At 56.8% G+C, this 15105-nt stretch overlaps 7 protein-coding genes across 7 annotated transcripts; 5 read left to right on the top strand and 2 right to left on the bottom strand.

The window, feature by feature from the left end:
* Window positions 1-245: 245 nt before the first annotated feature.
* Window positions 246-2796, top strand: B0I36DRAFT_320768 (uncharacterized protein). The gene is made up of 4 exons (XM_046153593.1): window positions 246-886; window positions 971-1130; window positions 1195-1706; window positions 1772-2796. The coding sequence occupies exons 1-4, from the start codon at window positions 718-720 to the stop codon at window positions 2494-2496; spliced, it is 1566 nt and encodes a 521-aa protein (XP_046013928.1). The 5' UTR covers window positions 246-717; the 3' UTR covers window positions 2497-2796.
* B0I36DRAFT_320767 (uncharacterized protein) lies at window positions 2797-3688 on the top strand. Its single transcript, XM_046153592.1, has one exon. The coding sequence runs from the start codon at window positions 2833-2835 to the stop codon at window positions 3016-3018; it is 186 nt and encodes a 61-aa protein (XP_046013927.1). The 5' UTR covers window positions 2797-2832; the 3' UTR covers window positions 3019-3688.
* A 440-nt stretch (window positions 3689-4128) lies between these two features.
* Window positions 4129-7899, top strand: B0I36DRAFT_361812 (uncharacterized protein; the record flags this gene model as incomplete). The annotated part of the gene is made up of 1 exon (XM_046158545.1): window positions 4129-7899. One exon carries the CDS (start codon window positions 4129-4131, stop codon window positions 7897-7899), a length of 3771 nt encoding a protein of 1256 aa, XP_046013926.1.
* Window positions 7900-8358: 459 nt separating this feature from the next.
* On the bottom strand, window positions 8359-8939 carry B0I36DRAFT_241023 (ubiquitin-conjugating enzyme; the record flags this gene model as incomplete). The annotated part of the gene is made up of 2 exons (XM_046149810.1): window positions 8359-8612; window positions 8693-8939. 2 exons carry the CDS (start codon window positions 8937-8939, stop codon window positions 8359-8361), a joined length of 501 nt encoding a protein of 166 aa, XP_046013925.1.
* Window positions 8940-9421: 482 nt separating this feature from the next.
* Window positions 9422-9982, top strand: B0I36DRAFT_361810 (uncharacterized protein; the record flags this gene model as incomplete). Its single annotated transcript, XM_046158544.1, has 3 exons — window positions 9422-9430; window positions 9515-9528; window positions 9628-9982. The coding sequence occupies 3 exons, from the start codon at window positions 9422-9424 to the stop codon at window positions 9980-9982; spliced, it is 378 nt and encodes a 125-aa protein (XP_046013924.1).
* An 815-nt stretch (window positions 9983-10797) lies between these two features.
* On the top strand, window positions 10798-12636 carry B0I36DRAFT_348203 (uncharacterized protein; the record flags this gene model as incomplete). The annotated part of the gene is made up of 4 exons (XM_046156659.1): window positions 10798-10947; window positions 11014-11869; window positions 12009-12121; window positions 12238-12636. The coding sequence occupies 4 exons, from the start codon at window positions 10798-10800 to the stop codon at window positions 12634-12636; spliced, it is 1518 nt and encodes a 505-aa protein (XP_046013923.1).
* Window positions 12637-12885: 249 nt separating this feature from the next.
* Window positions 12886-14766, bottom strand: B0I36DRAFT_361808 (uncharacterized protein; the record flags this gene model as incomplete). Its single annotated transcript, XM_046158543.1, has 7 exons — window positions 12886-12927; window positions 13035-13282; window positions 13421-13617; window positions 13669-14235; window positions 14308-14478; window positions 14542-14582; window positions 14653-14766. The coding sequence occupies 7 exons, from the start codon at window positions 14764-14766 to the stop codon at window positions 12886-12888; spliced, it is 1380 nt and encodes a 459-aa protein (XP_046013922.1).
* Between the last annotated feature and the right edge of the window lie 339 nt (window positions 14767-15105).

The raw sequence follows: 15105 nt of genomic DNA, 5'->3' as shown, positions 1-15105 counted from the left end.
CCTGGCGCAGGTCCCGTCGCAATTAACGGCCAGGGGCTGTGCGTGTACCATGTACGAGGCGAACAGGCCCCCCGAAGAGGCGATGCTCGCCTCCTGAGAGGTTGGCTGTACTTGGCCAGTCCTGCCTCGGGCATGACCATGCGGTGCGATGGCCCTGGTGCGCCGGCAGGGCTTCTGCGTGCTCCACCAAGCCACCATCTCTGATATGCAGCGCCCGCCCGCGCCCCTACAGCTCACGTCCACCTCACCTTCGTCCCACACACTCTTCACTTACACGCTCGTGTACGCTCTTTTATCGTTGCTCGCCCAGTTCTGCTTCGCCCTCTGTGCAGGTGCGTGCGTGTCTGTGTGCGACTTTGACCTTACGGGCTGCTTTTGTCTTTCCTCGACCTCTCCGCCCACTTCCGCTCTTTCTGCCCCGGCAGCCACGCAACAACCACATTCTTTTATCGTCCTCCGCAGCATCATCCCAACCAATTCGTCACCCCGAAGACCAGTCTCAAAGACAGTCCATCGTTAGCGATTGTGTAGATCACGGTCCTCGTCACACCATTCCACAACAGATCAAACTTGTGCCGTACTTGGAACACATCTGACGCCAAGCGTTTACGGAACTTCACGGCCCAGCATCCATAACCAAGACACCCGAGAGAAATAGACCCAGACACCTGGTCATACATTTACGTCACAGTTCCCTCAGAGGCTCATTTCATTACAATGGTCCTGATCAAGACATCCAGCGCCCTGGCGCTGCTGAGTGCCGCGTCCAGCGTTGATGCCTTCTGGCGTATGCAATGCAAGGGTCGGACTGGCACTGCTCTTGTCGATCCTATCGTCGACTTTGGCAAGGTAGCCGACCACGCCCATGCTTTCCACGGCTCAAGTGGTAAGTCTTCGAAACAGTCGCGGCTTTGTGACCGGCGTGTATGACCGCCGCAGAATTCACGTACTAACAAAGCGAACCACCTAGCCATCGCTGAGGATTCCACTTATGCCGACCTCCGCGCCGGCAACTGCACCTCTTGTGCGGTCAAGCAGGACATGTCTGCGTACTGGTTCCCGACCTTGTACTTCCAAGACAGCGCCACCAACAAGTTCGAGCCTGTGCCCCAAGTTGGCGGCCTTCTTGCGTAAGTCTGCGCGCACCTCTGCAATTGTCTCAGGTACGCAACTTCATGCTGATGCAATCAACAGCTACTATCTGCTCCGCAACGGAAATACAAACCAGCAGATTACGGCTTTCCCTCCCGGCTTCCGCATGCTTGCCGGCACCAGTCTGCGTCGCGACTATACTCTCGGCGACCCCGATGCTGCCGATCCTCCCACCTCTGACTGGGCGGCACTTGGTCAAGTCGACCAGGACTCCCTTGCCCAGCGCGCGCTTGGTTTCAACTGCATGGACTACAGCAAGACCCCCGAGCCATCTTTGTACCGCCACAAGCTGCCCGACAAGGCCTTCACTGATGGCAGATGCAAGGACGGTCTTCGTCTGGAAATCATGTTCCCCTCGTGCTGGAACGGCGAGAACGACTCCCCCAACCACAAGTCGCACGTTGCGTACCCTAGCCTTGTCGGAGATGGCAGCTGCCCCGAGGGTTTCAGCAAGCGTCTTGTCACACTCTTCTTTGAGGTTATCTGGGCCACTAATGCACCCCAATTCCAGGGTCGTGCGGGCCGGTGGGTTCTTGCCAATGGCGACCCGACTGGTATGTATAGCACCGAGCACGAAAGAATGGCGCCAAATGGACACTAACAAGTTGCTGCGCGCTAGGTTACGGCAACCACGCCGACTTCTTCAATGGATGGGACGAGGGTTTCCTCCAGCAGGCCATCAACCGCTGCACTAACCCCAGTGGTGTCATGTCCGACTGCCCTCAGTTTATGGAGAACGGCCCTCTCCAGGACGAGCCTACTCAGGACTCTTGCCGTCTTGCCGACACTTTCAAGCCATTCTCCGCCTTCGATGTGAGTGACGGTGTTCTGGCCGGCCTGCCCGGCGGTGTCCAGGTCCAAGCTGGTCCTCAGTCCGCAACCCCCAAGGGCTCGAACATCCTTGCCAGCATCCTCCAGCCTCTGATCCCGGAGGCCGCTGTCCCGACTGCTGCTGCACCCTCTATCGACACCAACCTGCCTGCTGAGGTTTCGAGCTCCATCATTCCCGATGTCGGCATCTTCCAGGAGGTCCCGACTTCGAGCAGCACGTCGACTCCTCCTCCCCCGCCCCCTCCGACGACTACCGCGCCTCCCCCGCCGCCCCCTGCTGCGATCGTCACGCCTCCTCCCGCCGCCCCCGTCCTCGATGAGAATGGCAACCCCCCCGTCAGCACCCGGACAATCACCAAGGATGGCATGGTCCAGGAAATCATCTACTACGAGGATGTTGTCTACGTCACTGAGGAGGTTGTCACCACCACGACCGTTGCCGTTATGCCCTTGTTGAAGACGGACAAGATGAAGCACCGTCGCAACCACCTGATGCGCAACCGTCACATCTAAGATGGGCAGTAGTCATTTGTGACATTGTGTGTGGGCCAGACCTGTGAACTATGGCAAGCATCATCTGATGCGCGCGGGCGTCTCTTCAGCCAAACCTTCACTTCTTGGTACATGGTCTATTCTAAGTTTTCCGCATATTTTTTTCCTAAGTCATTTTCATATGAGAAGACAACGTAGAGGGGAAATTTGGCAATGTAGAGCTAAGATTTCCCGTGCCGGTTGAATTGGCCAATATCAAGACTTGCAAAAGGAAAATTTTAGATTCCAGCCAGTTCGAAACGTGATGTCTGAACCGATGTTGGTGGACTTAGTCCGTGATGATATTGACCACTGTTGATGCACCGTCGCGAGCGCAGCCAGGGAATTAATCTTGGTAGGAAACCCGTCTACTTGATTTTGGAGGTCAATGCTTCCGGTGACTTGACAGGACGAAATGTTCTCCGTGGCACAATATGCGCAATAGTATCCGCGGGGGTCCGTCGAGGCTGGGTCTTGTTTGACCAGGCCGAGCAAAGTATTTGAGCCTCTGGGCATGATTTATATATCTTTGATGACCTCTCTGACTGCTGTTATTCTTCGCGTTGAGAGCTTACCAACTATCAGGCAGAGCGTAAAGGCATTGGTCGCAAGCTCCATGGTCTGCAAACATGATTACATTCCAAGGCGACTCCTGCAGCTCAGTCGGCTGTTGGCAATGGAAGAATGTCTCACCTGAATAACTTAGCGTTAATTGTCACTGCCCTTGCTACTGCGGGCTGCTGAGCTTCCTGTGCAGCAGGCCTCGACGCGCGTGGTGCGGTCTTGGAATGCGGTACGTATCTTTCTATCCCTTCCTTGGTTCGCTGCATTCCTTGATAACATTATGACTACAAGCCAAACCATCTCACACCCACTTTGCCGACCTAGCAACGGCCACGACTATGGCCTACTGGCCTCTAGCTCATTTGTGCCCGCGTTCCAGACAGGCCTTTGTTTATGTCTCTCAACCTTGACTGGGCCGTGTGGGTGACCTGTGGCCCCGCGTTAGCGCGCAGCATTCACGGCTGCGAAGAATGTCTCCATTTCAACTACACGAGGGACCGAGGGCCTGAATCACAGTTTGCTGGTGCTCATCGGCGTGGCTACAGCCTGGGTCTAAGGCGAGAAGCCCCGGAAGGCATGCTGAAAATGAGGACAGCCAGTTTTGTCCCCCCATGGCTAAGTCCACCGAGACTCCAGGGAGATTTTCCCTGGGAATGTCCGAGGGGGCCAATGCTCGTGACTCTTGCGCCGTCCTACTCCCGCCCGTCCCTTTCTCTCCTCTGCATGCGTTGCAGGAGTATCTCGCGAGTTGACAGATCCTGTTGTGACATACGGCGGGCGTCCAGATCCGAAAACGCAGCGACACCCGTCTAAAGGCACGAGTTATCTGGCGAGTATAGGACGATGATCAGCACGACGACGATTATCTCCACGTAAACGCCATATCAATGATACCGATCGCGAAAGACCAGGCTCTGGGCGAAGACCAGGCGAGGAGGAGGATAATCGCACCCTTGAAGGACGACAAAGAGGTGCCGACGTTTACCAACCACAGCCATCCTGCATCTTGAACGCTAGGCAGGCAACGCAGCCAAGACCACCGTCGTCAACATGAGCTTGCTCATATACCGGCAAGCCGCCGGCGCCACGGACAGCAGTAGCAACAACACCACTGCAGCTGGGACCTTGTCCGTCGGCGCGATCGCCGGCATAGCCATCGCCGGCGCGATCGTGCTCTTCATTGGCCTGGCTCCCTTGCTGGTGTGGCTCGCCAGGTTGCAGGACCGTCACCAAGGCAGAACCCAAGACTTGCAGGTCGAAGACCTCGGGTTGCGGCCGCCGACAAAGAGGGCGACTGGTTTAAGCTATCTCGAAGCACCGCCAACGGGCGAGTCAGATGGCAGCGAGGGGCCCTCGGCCGAGGACGGAGGCGTCGGGAGCAAGCGGTCCAGCCAACAGCAGCAGAAACGGCTGCGCAAGAAGACGAGCAGCAATACGAGCGAAACAACATTGTTTGTCGAGGGCGGCGAGAAGGACGCAGCCTCCCACCACCGGGACTCTGGAGGGCAGAGGAAGAGTGACAATGGGAGTGGTGTCGGCGGCGATGTATCAATCATCAGCCCCTTTCTCGCACGGCCGTACGAGTCCGCTATCCAGTATGAGCAGCGAGTGTTGTACGACGACGAGAAGGAGGACGACGTTGTCGCCAACATGGTCAGGCTGTCGAACACGAGCCAGAAGAGATCATGGACCGGCGAGGACCAGAACGCCAGCGGGAGCAATAGATTGAGCGCTCTTGCTCTGATCAAGTACGCAGGCAACAGCGATGACGGCTATAATCAGTACAGCTCCAACGACAGCCGCACAGTGGCGACAGCCACGGCCGAGTCCGCAAGCGCCCACATCAACACGACAGGCAGCAGGACGGTCCGCAGCTGGTTTCCTCAAACGCTCGGCAAGTCGCTCAGCCGGAAGCTCTCGTTTGGCGGGAGGAGTGTGGAGGAGATTGTCGGCAACCCAAGAGTACTCAACAACGCCGGCAGCCAACGCAGTGCCGACGGCCATGACGAGGAGATCAGTGTCCACGACACTCCCCGGTCTACACCCGTCATTGTCCACAACGGCGCCGACGGGGGCGACTACATACACTCGTGGCAGGCTGGCACCGGCGCCGCGAACGCTCCGCCTGTGATCCCCAGAGCACCCGCGTCCGTGATTCACAACCCGCGCCAGCGTCTAACATTGACGGCCGAGCCTTCTCACAAGCAGCAGAAGCTGTTGCTGCAGCAGCAACAACAGCAGATGCAACAGCAGCAGCTCCTCCTGCTTCATCAGCAGCAGCAGCAGCAGCAGATGGCACAGCAGCAACAGCAGCAACAGCAGCAGCAGGAGCAGCAGGCACAATCACCGCCCAAGAGGCCTGCGCGCTTCCGACAGAGCGCTACAGACTCGGAACTGACCGAGATCCTGCGCATGACCGCAGAACGCCTCGAGGATCGGAGCCGTAGCGAGCGTCGCCAGCTTGTCGTCAACTCTGCCGCTGACATTGCGGGCAGCGAGGACCTGAGAAACTCGAAGGAAGCCAGGAGGAGCAAGAGCCCCGGCAGGGTTTCCTCCAACAAGAGCAGCGCCAGGGAGACGATGCTCTCATCTGACACGACAGGCGACAATATCAACCTCATCATTCCCGCGCAGAGCGCCAACGCGAGCCTCGCCCCGAGCCCGGCGCAGAACACGCCTCTGCACCGCAGGCGCATCTCGCACGTGTCCTTTGCGTCGATGATCTCGGAGCCTGATAGCCTGGTGCCGGGTGACAACAATCGGCCACTCTCGCAGACCGAGCCTTACTTGGCAAGCCATCAGACACCCCTATCTAGTCCAAGCCGGTACAAGAACCTGGCAGCAGAACAGCAGCAGCAGGCACAGGAGCGAGGTAGCCAAATGCAGCAAAACTCACAGCAGAGGCAGCATGGTACTGCAGTCGGCGGCAGCCACCGCCCCTTCTCACTCGCGAGCACCGAGTCAAGCGCCCTCTCAACATTGTACAGTGAGGACGAGCCGGGGTCTGCACGTGCGAGCCCACAGAATGTCGCAAGTCGAAGACAGCGTAACAGTCGCAATGGTGTCGTCGGTATTCCCCAGGGCTTACACCGCACCGACTCTCAGAGAAAGGCATTGGCCGAAGTCCTGCGCCGAAGCCGTGACTTTGACGCCGAGAACGCAAACGACCTCAGCATGTCTCCAGCCCCCTTGCGCTTGCGCAGCAGCACTCTTGTTGATGGAACTCCTGCTGCTGATGGAGCGGATGGCAACACTGATTATTCTCCCTCGATGAGGGACTTCCAGATGATTGACACTGAGACGCACACGATACGAAGCATTGTCGATGGAGAAGGCAGCGAAAGTAATAGTGCCAGGTACACCCTGAGTTTTGCCACGATGCCCTCTCACAGCGTACAGACACCCCGAGCCACCATCGAGCACGATGATGATGATCCTTTTGTATCGGCTACACCCCAGCACAATGCAAGATTGTCGCAATTGTTCTCGCCGCTGCCCAAAGACGGTCCCCGCCCAACTGCCATGAACTCGGCAAGCGCAGCCATCAAGGGTAGATACTCTGGGGGCGTCTTGACCACTCCAAGTAGCACAAGCACTAAGCCGAAGCGCGGTGCTGAGACAGCTTCGACCATGGATGAAAACAGCCGGGCAACATCGCCCAGCAAGAGGCTGACAATCTACCTCACAAAGGCCACGCCAGAGGCAGAAACGCCGACACCCATGCCAATGCGCACGCCTCAGCGGCATCAGCAGCGTCAGATGCAGGGACTCGACGGCTCTCCCACATTGGGACCTCTCGATCTGACTTATGAAACACCGGGAGCATACTCCGAGACGCGGTTGAGCTCGCTGTACGATAGCTACCACTACTCAGACCGCTCCGAGTACAAGTCGGCGGGGGCGCGGACGTATGGCGACCACAACAATGCTCAGCAGAGCACGACGACACTGGCGACGACACCAACGAGTACCGACTTCTCGTCGCTTCGCGAGGTGTCGAGATATAGACGTGACAAGATGAAGGACCTTGACGGCGACAATACCGATGGTGGTGGCACAGACAGCGACGCCACCATCGAGCGTATCGTTGAAGACGTGCTGCTGCCGAGTCGGGCCAAGAACTATCACGACGAGCCATACAAGGCGATCTCCTCCTCCTCAGCCACGCCTTCAGGGGCTGATAGGCGCTCAAGGGACAGCTCGTTCCGGCAGAGCAAGGATCTGGAGGGCGATGATGGCACGCATGGTGAGCAAGATACGCTCAGACGCTTGTCGACCTTTGAGGGAGACGCCAAGAAAATGAACTCGATGCGAGTGACGCAGGCCATTGCCGAGCTGCGGCGCATGAACAGCCAGGTCAGCTCGGCGAGCGGACACACCGCGTCCATCAGCGATGCAGAAGGCATCCACGGTAGTGCTCATGGTGATGGAGACGACTTCGACAGCCCGACACTGCCACAGCTTCGCGGCGGCGGCTTCAGCCCCGGCAAGCGAGGTTCGTCCATCCTCGGCAGGCGCAATTACCTCGCGATCGGAAGCAACACGAGTAGCAACAGAACCAGCTATGCGAGTGCCGAAGGTCCGACCGGTAGTGAGAAGGGCGATGCTGCCCGAAATTCGAGCCCGCGCCGAAGAAACAACCAGCACAGAACCCCAGCCGAGCGCAGGGCTGCGTGGAGGCGCACCATGGCGGACCCGAGCACAGCTGGCAGTACCAGCACGGAGCCGTGGGCTGTTGAGGAAAAGAGCACCGACCACGATCAGTGGCTAAGTCGCCAGGCCCTAGCTGAGACATTGGCAAGACGGAGTGGTGAAATATGAGTGGCAGAGTCTGATTTGGGAGGAGGTTGGATACGTTGGCTTGGGGGCTCTTGTTCTCTGTTTTGGATCATGTGCGAATACCATGTTGAATTCTTGTACATATATATGCACTCAGCATTCTGCAGCAAATATTAGTGCTTAGCGACTTCAAGCCCCTTTTCTTGACCATCTTGCCATTTCCCTACCTAATACCGACGATTTAGTGTCATTTCCAACGCGTGAGTTGAGAAAAGATAATCATGGCATTTAGTCTGTCAAAGTAAGTCACACACTTTGCAGTACAGCCCGCACACATTACACCGATCCGAGAATTGAAGCGTTCAAAAGAAATGAATTTGTCCGGGACTCCATGCGTGATTGTGCCTGAGAGAAATCAATAGAACTTATGAAGGTGGCCGACGTCTCGCACTTATATGACGTTGCCCTGCCAAAACAAAGCCGAAGATGCGTGTTGCAGTGTTACAGTCCAAGCATGCGACGGACGCCATCACGGACTTTCTGCTCGTACTCGGGCCTCCTGTCGCGCCACATCTTGGCCGCCTCGACGTTTGCGGGGCTCTCGTCGTTCGGCTCCGCGAGCATGCTCATGACGGAGATGAGGATCTTTTCGACAGATTGTATCGGGCTCCAGCGTTCGGAGGCGTGCTCGTAGTGGTTCGGGTCGTCGCCGGGCGGGTGCAGGATGGATATGCAGACCAGGCCGCTAGGATATACTGGAGAAGTCAAAGAAGAGCATGAGCGAGGCGATCTGTGGCATTCGGAGCGACTCCTGCTCGAAAAGGGTCCGGCTTACCGTTGGGATGGAAGATCTCGCCCAGGAACGTCATCTTTGGAGGAGCCAAAGGGTAGTCCTTGGGGAACTTGAGCTCGGCGGGAAAGACGCCGCCTTCGAACGGGGTGCCTTCCGGGCCTTGAATCAGGGCTTCCCAGTGGAGGAGGTCGTCTTCTGTGACAGGTCCAGCAGTGATGCCGTCTGGGGGATTGTTGGTCAGGGCGCGGTACTCCATGAGGAGCCGCCGATGGGCAGTGGACTGAGACATGCTTGCTGGTCCACTCGATGTACTGATTCGACAGGAATGTATGTGTGAAGAGAAAATTGGCGGCTTCTCAAGTCTGACCTCGGAGGACGGATGTGGTCTCTCTTGTCTGGATGTGGGTGATTTGGCGATGGTGGCTTTGGGGGAGAGCCGGAGACGGAGTTGACAACAACGGTGCAGGCCACTCCGCTGGTCGGGGGGAGTGGCGGGGCGTTGGACGAGGCCCGGAGCTCTCTGGAGCTAGGCAGGGGTGACCATGCCGCTAATGCTGGTCGACCACGAAAGTGGCACCACTCGGCTGTCGAGGTTGCTTCGCTCTACCAGCTGCATCGTCAACGCATGCCCAGGCCAGGGCCTCACCTTTTTTCTCCCTCTTCCAACTCCCTCGACACAGAAGCCCAGTGACACGACTCTAGTAACGATCTCTCAGCACCCAAGGAATCAGTCAGTATAGACCACAAGCTTCCGCAGCAACATACCCGATCATGAATACTGTAGGTCCCCCGCACTACGTCAAGCAATGACGTTCAATGTTGTTGCTCGGTGCGCAATCGCCACTAACGTATCCCCCGTCATAGGTGAAATCCTTTTGGTAAGCCCGCCGAGGTGTCTCCTTTCCCTGACGCCGGCCAACAATGCTCCACGGCTGCCGACGGTGACGACTGACCTGAACGTCCGCACGGCATGACAGGCTAGGATGGGGTTCCCTGTGTGTGGCTGGTGGCGGCGCATACTACTTTGCCAAGAGGAGCATCAACGCCGATAGACAGGCCAAGATGGAGGAGACCCGTCGCAGGAAGCAGATGATGCAGTCTCTCGAGTACAGCGACAACATCCCGAGCGGCCCCTCGTCCGCATCCGCCATTGGTAGCAGCAACGGAAGCCCACCCCGGACAGATCCAGCAGGGTCTCCCAGCCAAGAGGCATCCTCGGATCCAGCGCCAACACGGCATGCACCGTCGACAGAAAAAGAGAGGGTCTTTGAGAAGAGCAAGTACGAGAGCAGCACGCCGTTCCGAAGCCCCAAAGGCGATCGCTTCTCCTAGGTGGACTATCATCTAGGAACATATTCTCGCCCTCGTCGACAATTTGAAAGTAGACATGTTGCGGTTGCCGGAACATGTCTCCTTTTGTGGACAAAGACGCCGCGGGGAGTTTGAATGTACGATATTGTTATACACCAATGTGCTCGGCTTGGCTAGGTGTCGTTTGTAAGCGCGAATGAGATACGTTAGAGATCAGCCTCGAGAGTGAAGGGCGGCCGATCATAATGCTCACATGCACCGCGATTCACTTGCACCACTTGTCAAAATGGAGGATCAGCAATCACAGCAAGACAGGTGGACGGGCAGACCAGGAGGACAAGAGGCAAATTGTGACCCTTTAGGCTGATGATGTGCGCTTCACACAAGCACTGGGGCATCAAATGCATGTTATCCTGAGTATGGATTAAAACATTTGTGATACCATGCTACATAATGCGAAGCACAGCACGTCATCGTGTTTGACAACCGCAAACATAGATGGGTCTTGTTGATCACAAAATTGCTAAATAGCCGTATTGCTTATGTCAGCATGCCGCCTGGCCTGGCGGGCTGGAATTGTGCATCAAATGCCAACCAAGGTCAACTACACGCGCCAGTGCCACAACCCCATCGATGCCACGCAGTGTCAGTCTCTCGACTCTGACAGACGACCCGACAACTCACCCACCAGCCAATCAGCCGGCTAAATTCTGTATTGGCCGATTCTCATGGCTTGATACCAAGCGCCCTTGTACAGACTGGTGCAGCTCCATGCACGGCCGTCCAACTACTCGGCATTTGCGACGCGCGCGAGCGAACGACTCGTTGCGCCTGACATGGCATCGCCGCACCTCGATATCGCAAAGGTGTCCTTCGCGGCCCTCCTGCTTCGCCCAGACCCGACCGCGCAGTCTCGCGCAGAGATTGACGACTTCTTGCGAATTCTAGACACGACGATATCGCGATGCTCTCCCGCAAACGTCCAGGTTTGAGCAATGCAGCCTCTCTTTACTGCCCTCCCACGCACGACGGCTAAACGGTCGAGATCATAGCAATGCAAGCAATGGATAGTCGCCAACATTGCCCATTCTCCTGCCAGGACAGCCGCCCTCCTCAAGTACTTGACAGCTCTCGCGAGATCGCTGACGCGACCACTGCTCGAGAGCCGACAAGCCCGTGAGCCCAGCTCGCGCCGCAGGCGACTTCACATCCTATACGTGCTCAATGACGCGCTGTACCATACCCGGGCCCGTACGCGGGATGAGACATTCTCGAAGCATATCGAAGCAGGCTTGCCCGAGCTTCTAAGACTCGCCGCTTCTTACACGCATTGTGCCCGGCATATGAATAAGATCTGCGACCTGCTGAAGATCTGGAAGGAGGAAGGATATGTCACCGCAGCATCATATGACAGACTCATGAGCACAGTTCGCGACGCACCCAATAATGCCGTCGACGAAAGTGCATCAGCAGGCAAAACTCAGGGTTCTGGCGCACCAGCACCCAAGGCTGCGAAGAATGCGCCATTCCTCATGCCAGCTATTCACGGTGACGCCACTGCAGCCTGGTACGATCTGCCAGCTGCGAGTTGGCTGCCGGTAATGGAGCCCAACTCGACAAGGCCGATGAATCCGGAGATGATCAAGCCGCTGCAGTTCAAGCCAGGTCCGGCGGAGGCACACCTTGTTGATGCCGTGAAGACTCTGCTCGCGGACGCCGATCGTCTGTTTGCAAAGGAGCACGCCATTGGTGAAGACGATGATGTTCAAATAGATCAACTGGGCCAGCCTATCGTGCGCGATGAAATCACGGGAGAAATTATCGGTGGCCAAACATATTACGGGTGGTCGAGAGGTTTCTGCGAGAAAATGAAGCAGCGTCGGGCGAAGAACGACAAACCGCAAAATGGTAGCCAGAACCGGGGGAGAAGAGAATCCCGATCTCGTTCGAGGTCGTTCTCGAGGTCTGGGAGCAGCCGGAGTCGCACGCCTTCTCCTCGAAGGCCTAAGCGAAGGCGCATGTCTGATATAGACAGCCACAGCCACAGTCGCAGTCGGAGCCGTAGGCGAGGACGCTCATATGCAAGCTCAAGATCACGCTCGCGCTCGCGGAGCCGAGCTAGTCCCAGACGACAGTCTCGGTCTCGCAACCGAAGTCGCAGTCCGTTCAGAGCGCGGGCCGGTGGAAGCCATTCTCGCACTCGACGAGATGGCGGGACCCTGAATGGTCGCCAGTCAGGGATGCAGGCGAATTCACCTGCAAACTATCCACCACAGGCTTCCTTCCAACCCCCGATACCTCCGCCGCCGTTCCCGGTAGGGGCGGAATTCAACAACGGCTTCCCAGCCTTCCCCCCAAGGCCACCAAACTTCCAAGGACAATGGCCCCCCCCTATTCCGCCACCACCCATACCCCCTCAAGGCGTCGGCGCAGGATTTCCCCAAGCAGGCTGGGTGCCCAGTATGCCAGGCATGATGCCAGCATGGAATGGCGCTATCCCTCCACCTCCACCTCCTCCACCCCTGCCGCAGCATTCGCTTCCGCAGGGGCCATCCCACGACCAGTTTGCCAATCAGCATTACGGGGCTAGAGTAGATCAGTACAGAGGAGGCGGGCAGGGTGGTCATCATGGACAAAATCACCAAGGAGGTTGGGGCAGAGGTCGTGGCTGGTGAATATCCATCCTCACACATACTGCTTCATGTAAAATGAAACACGGAGGCGTAGAAAATAATGAGTGAGATGACTACATTGAAAGAAGACTCGATACCAACACAACAGAGGTTTTACAAGTTATTAGTGTGATGTAGTGCGTGTACCGAAAATTGCTCTCGGAATCTACCTTGCATCCCGAGGTTTGATTGAGCACATTCCTAGGCAGACAGAATCGCTGCCGTGTTCAGTTGTACTGCAACTATGCACCTCTACAACTTTCCACTATCCGTCGCAGAAGTATCTGGCACATCCTACAGAATGACAACAAAACTCGTCAGTTTGCGTTCCATGTTCTGGGACTGTCCCTCGTGAAGGCACACGCAAGCAAATGGATAGGAGAAGGAGGGAGCAGACTGACCTGCCATGCTTCCGGATCCCCGGCGCCGCGGATCCACCGACCGCTTTCGCCAGACTCGACTGCGTCGGCCACGAGGTGATATATCTTGTTGTAAATGGCGTCGTCACGGAGCTGCAGGTGCAGCTGCGCAGCGGAGTTCACGTCGCGGCGGAACGGCTCGGTGAACTTCTTGGCCGCGCCGACGGCACGGAGGAGCTTGATTGCGTGGCCGTCGTCGTGGTCGATGTTGTGCACGCGGACGACGAGATCTGGTATGCATGTTAATGACAAGTGTAGGATATGTATGTAGTTGTTGAGGTGTATGGTTGGTTCCGCGTGGAAAAGCAGGGACGCCGACATATTGTGGTCACAGACAAAGAAGGTGGTGCATTCTCTTCCTGACTTACCGTGATCGGGCTCCCTGGTGGGGTTCTTGGGCGTGTACGAGGTGATTTTGTCGAGGGAGAGCTCAGGGCAAACCCGGGCGGCGTACTGCAGGAGATCGATACGGATCTTCCATTCCAGCAAGCGTACTTTGACGTCGAGCGGGATCCAATCCTGCTGGCCGAGCACAATGTAGATGGGCAGGACATTGATGTGATGGCTGTGCGGTGCGTCAGCAGGGGCTCGCTCTCTCGAGTGAAGGCAGACTTACATCAGGAAGAAGTCCCATCTAGGTTGCTTGCCTTGCCGAATGGCTGCGCTGGCGCCAGCATAAACATTGGCATCGATCATCTGGGCCAGTTCTTCCTGGAAGTTCTCCGGGCTAACGTGGACCTTCGTGAGGATGCGCATTGTCTCATCGGGGGCACGCTTCATTACGCCGTCGCGGATCTTGTTACCGTCTGAGAGCTTGGTTGAGTTTGCTATTTTCTCGTTGGCCCTCATCTCCTCCATCAGGCTGATGATGCTGGGCATGCGTTTCTCTTTGTCCTGGTAGTTCTTGACGGCTCCATCCTCGGCCTCGAGGAAGATCTTGCGGTAAGGAGCGTCGCCGTGCACGGAGGCCTGCGCGAGAGCCATTGCGACAATGGTCGGCTGGGACCATTCGACACCAAACATGAGCTGGATCATGGGGTGCAGGAAGCCAGAGTGCATGCGGACGAGCATGTCCAGGCTGCGCTCGTCGTCCTGCTTGAACAGGTACTCCTGTAGAACCTGCTGCCATCCGCCGAGACGCTCGATCTCGGCGCGGAAGAAGATGAGGAAGTCCGTGTAGTATCTGGGCGATCGTGTTAACCTCAAAATATCTCGGATGTCCTTGCTTGCCTGGCCTCGGAGACATCACACATACTGTTCCTTCCCGAGACGTTTCTTTGCCGTCTCCCAGTCTCGAAGTGTCTGGGCCGGATCATCGTGAGGTTTAACGACAGGTCTTTGATATGAGCTATTGTCTTTGTATCCCTTTTCTATGGCACCGATGGAAGCTCCTGTCCCGTATAGGGACAAGATGTGGTGGCTGATGCTGGAAGGGAAGTTAGCAAGGCGTCCAATTCGAACTCTTTACGTGGCACGGGCAAAAATATACTGGTTATGAAAGCCGTCTTGGTTGAAGAAGACGTGATGGTTCTGTACGGAGAGTCAGTCTACGTTGAAGACGCTTTTGGACGCTCGACGGTGACGAGCCCTGGTTGCTTACTTCAAAGTCCTGCTGGAGTAGCTCGCTCGTCTTCTTGGCAGCAGCATCTGACTGCTTGAGCGCCCACAAGCCGGTGTTGTCCGGCGCGATGCTAATTGTCCCCGTGATGGCCATATTGCTGCGTGATGTCTCGCTGAAGTACCTCTTTTGGCTGGATGCGAAGTGGAAGGTTGGAGTTAGATATGTGTGGCGGAGCTTAGCAGAGCGGATGGTGCGGAGATGTCTCATGATCAGCGTGCGCCGTGATGCGCAAACAAGTCGTCTGCCAGCGGGGACGACACAAGCTTATTATGTGAATTTGGAGAATGGAGTAGGAGCGGCCCTGCACCTGTCTCCCACCAGCAAAAAGGTGTCACAAACTTTACACATGTGCCCTGCTGGTTGCTGGTCTGGAGTGCTGACCAAGCCGAGCACGATTAGCCACAGTGCTCGCGCAACGGAGGCAGCCGAGGA

The sequence above is a fragment of the Microdochium trichocladiopsis genome (genome assembly GCF_020744255.1).
Source record: "Microdochium trichocladiopsis strain MPI-CAGE-CH-0230 chromosome Unknown B0I36scaffold_4, whole genome shotgun sequence".
NCBI lineage: Eukaryota > Fungi > Ascomycota > Sordariomycetes > Xylariales > Microdochiaceae > Microdochium > Microdochium trichocladiopsis.
This window is presented reverse-complemented; position numbering and strand designations above follow the sequence as displayed.

Bases quoted from the DNA above. Each gene is read 5' to 3' on its own strand.
- B0I36DRAFT_320768 (XM_046153593.1), top strand. From the start codon at position 718: ATGGTCCTGATCAAGACATCCAGCGCCCTGGCGCTGCTGAGTGCCGCG. The intron at 887-970 runs GTAAGTCTTCGA...CGAACCACCTAG, and splicing joins TGCTTTCCACGGCTCAAGTG to CCATCGCTGAGGATTCCACT. The intron at 1,131-1,194 runs GTAAGTCTGCGC...TGCAATCAACAG, and splicing joins CAAGTTGGCGGCCTTCTTGC to CTACTATCTGCTCCGCAACG.
- B0I36DRAFT_320767 (XM_046153592.1), top strand. From the start codon at position 2,833: ATGCACCGTCGCGAGCGCAGCCAGGGAATTAATCTTGGTAGGAAACCC.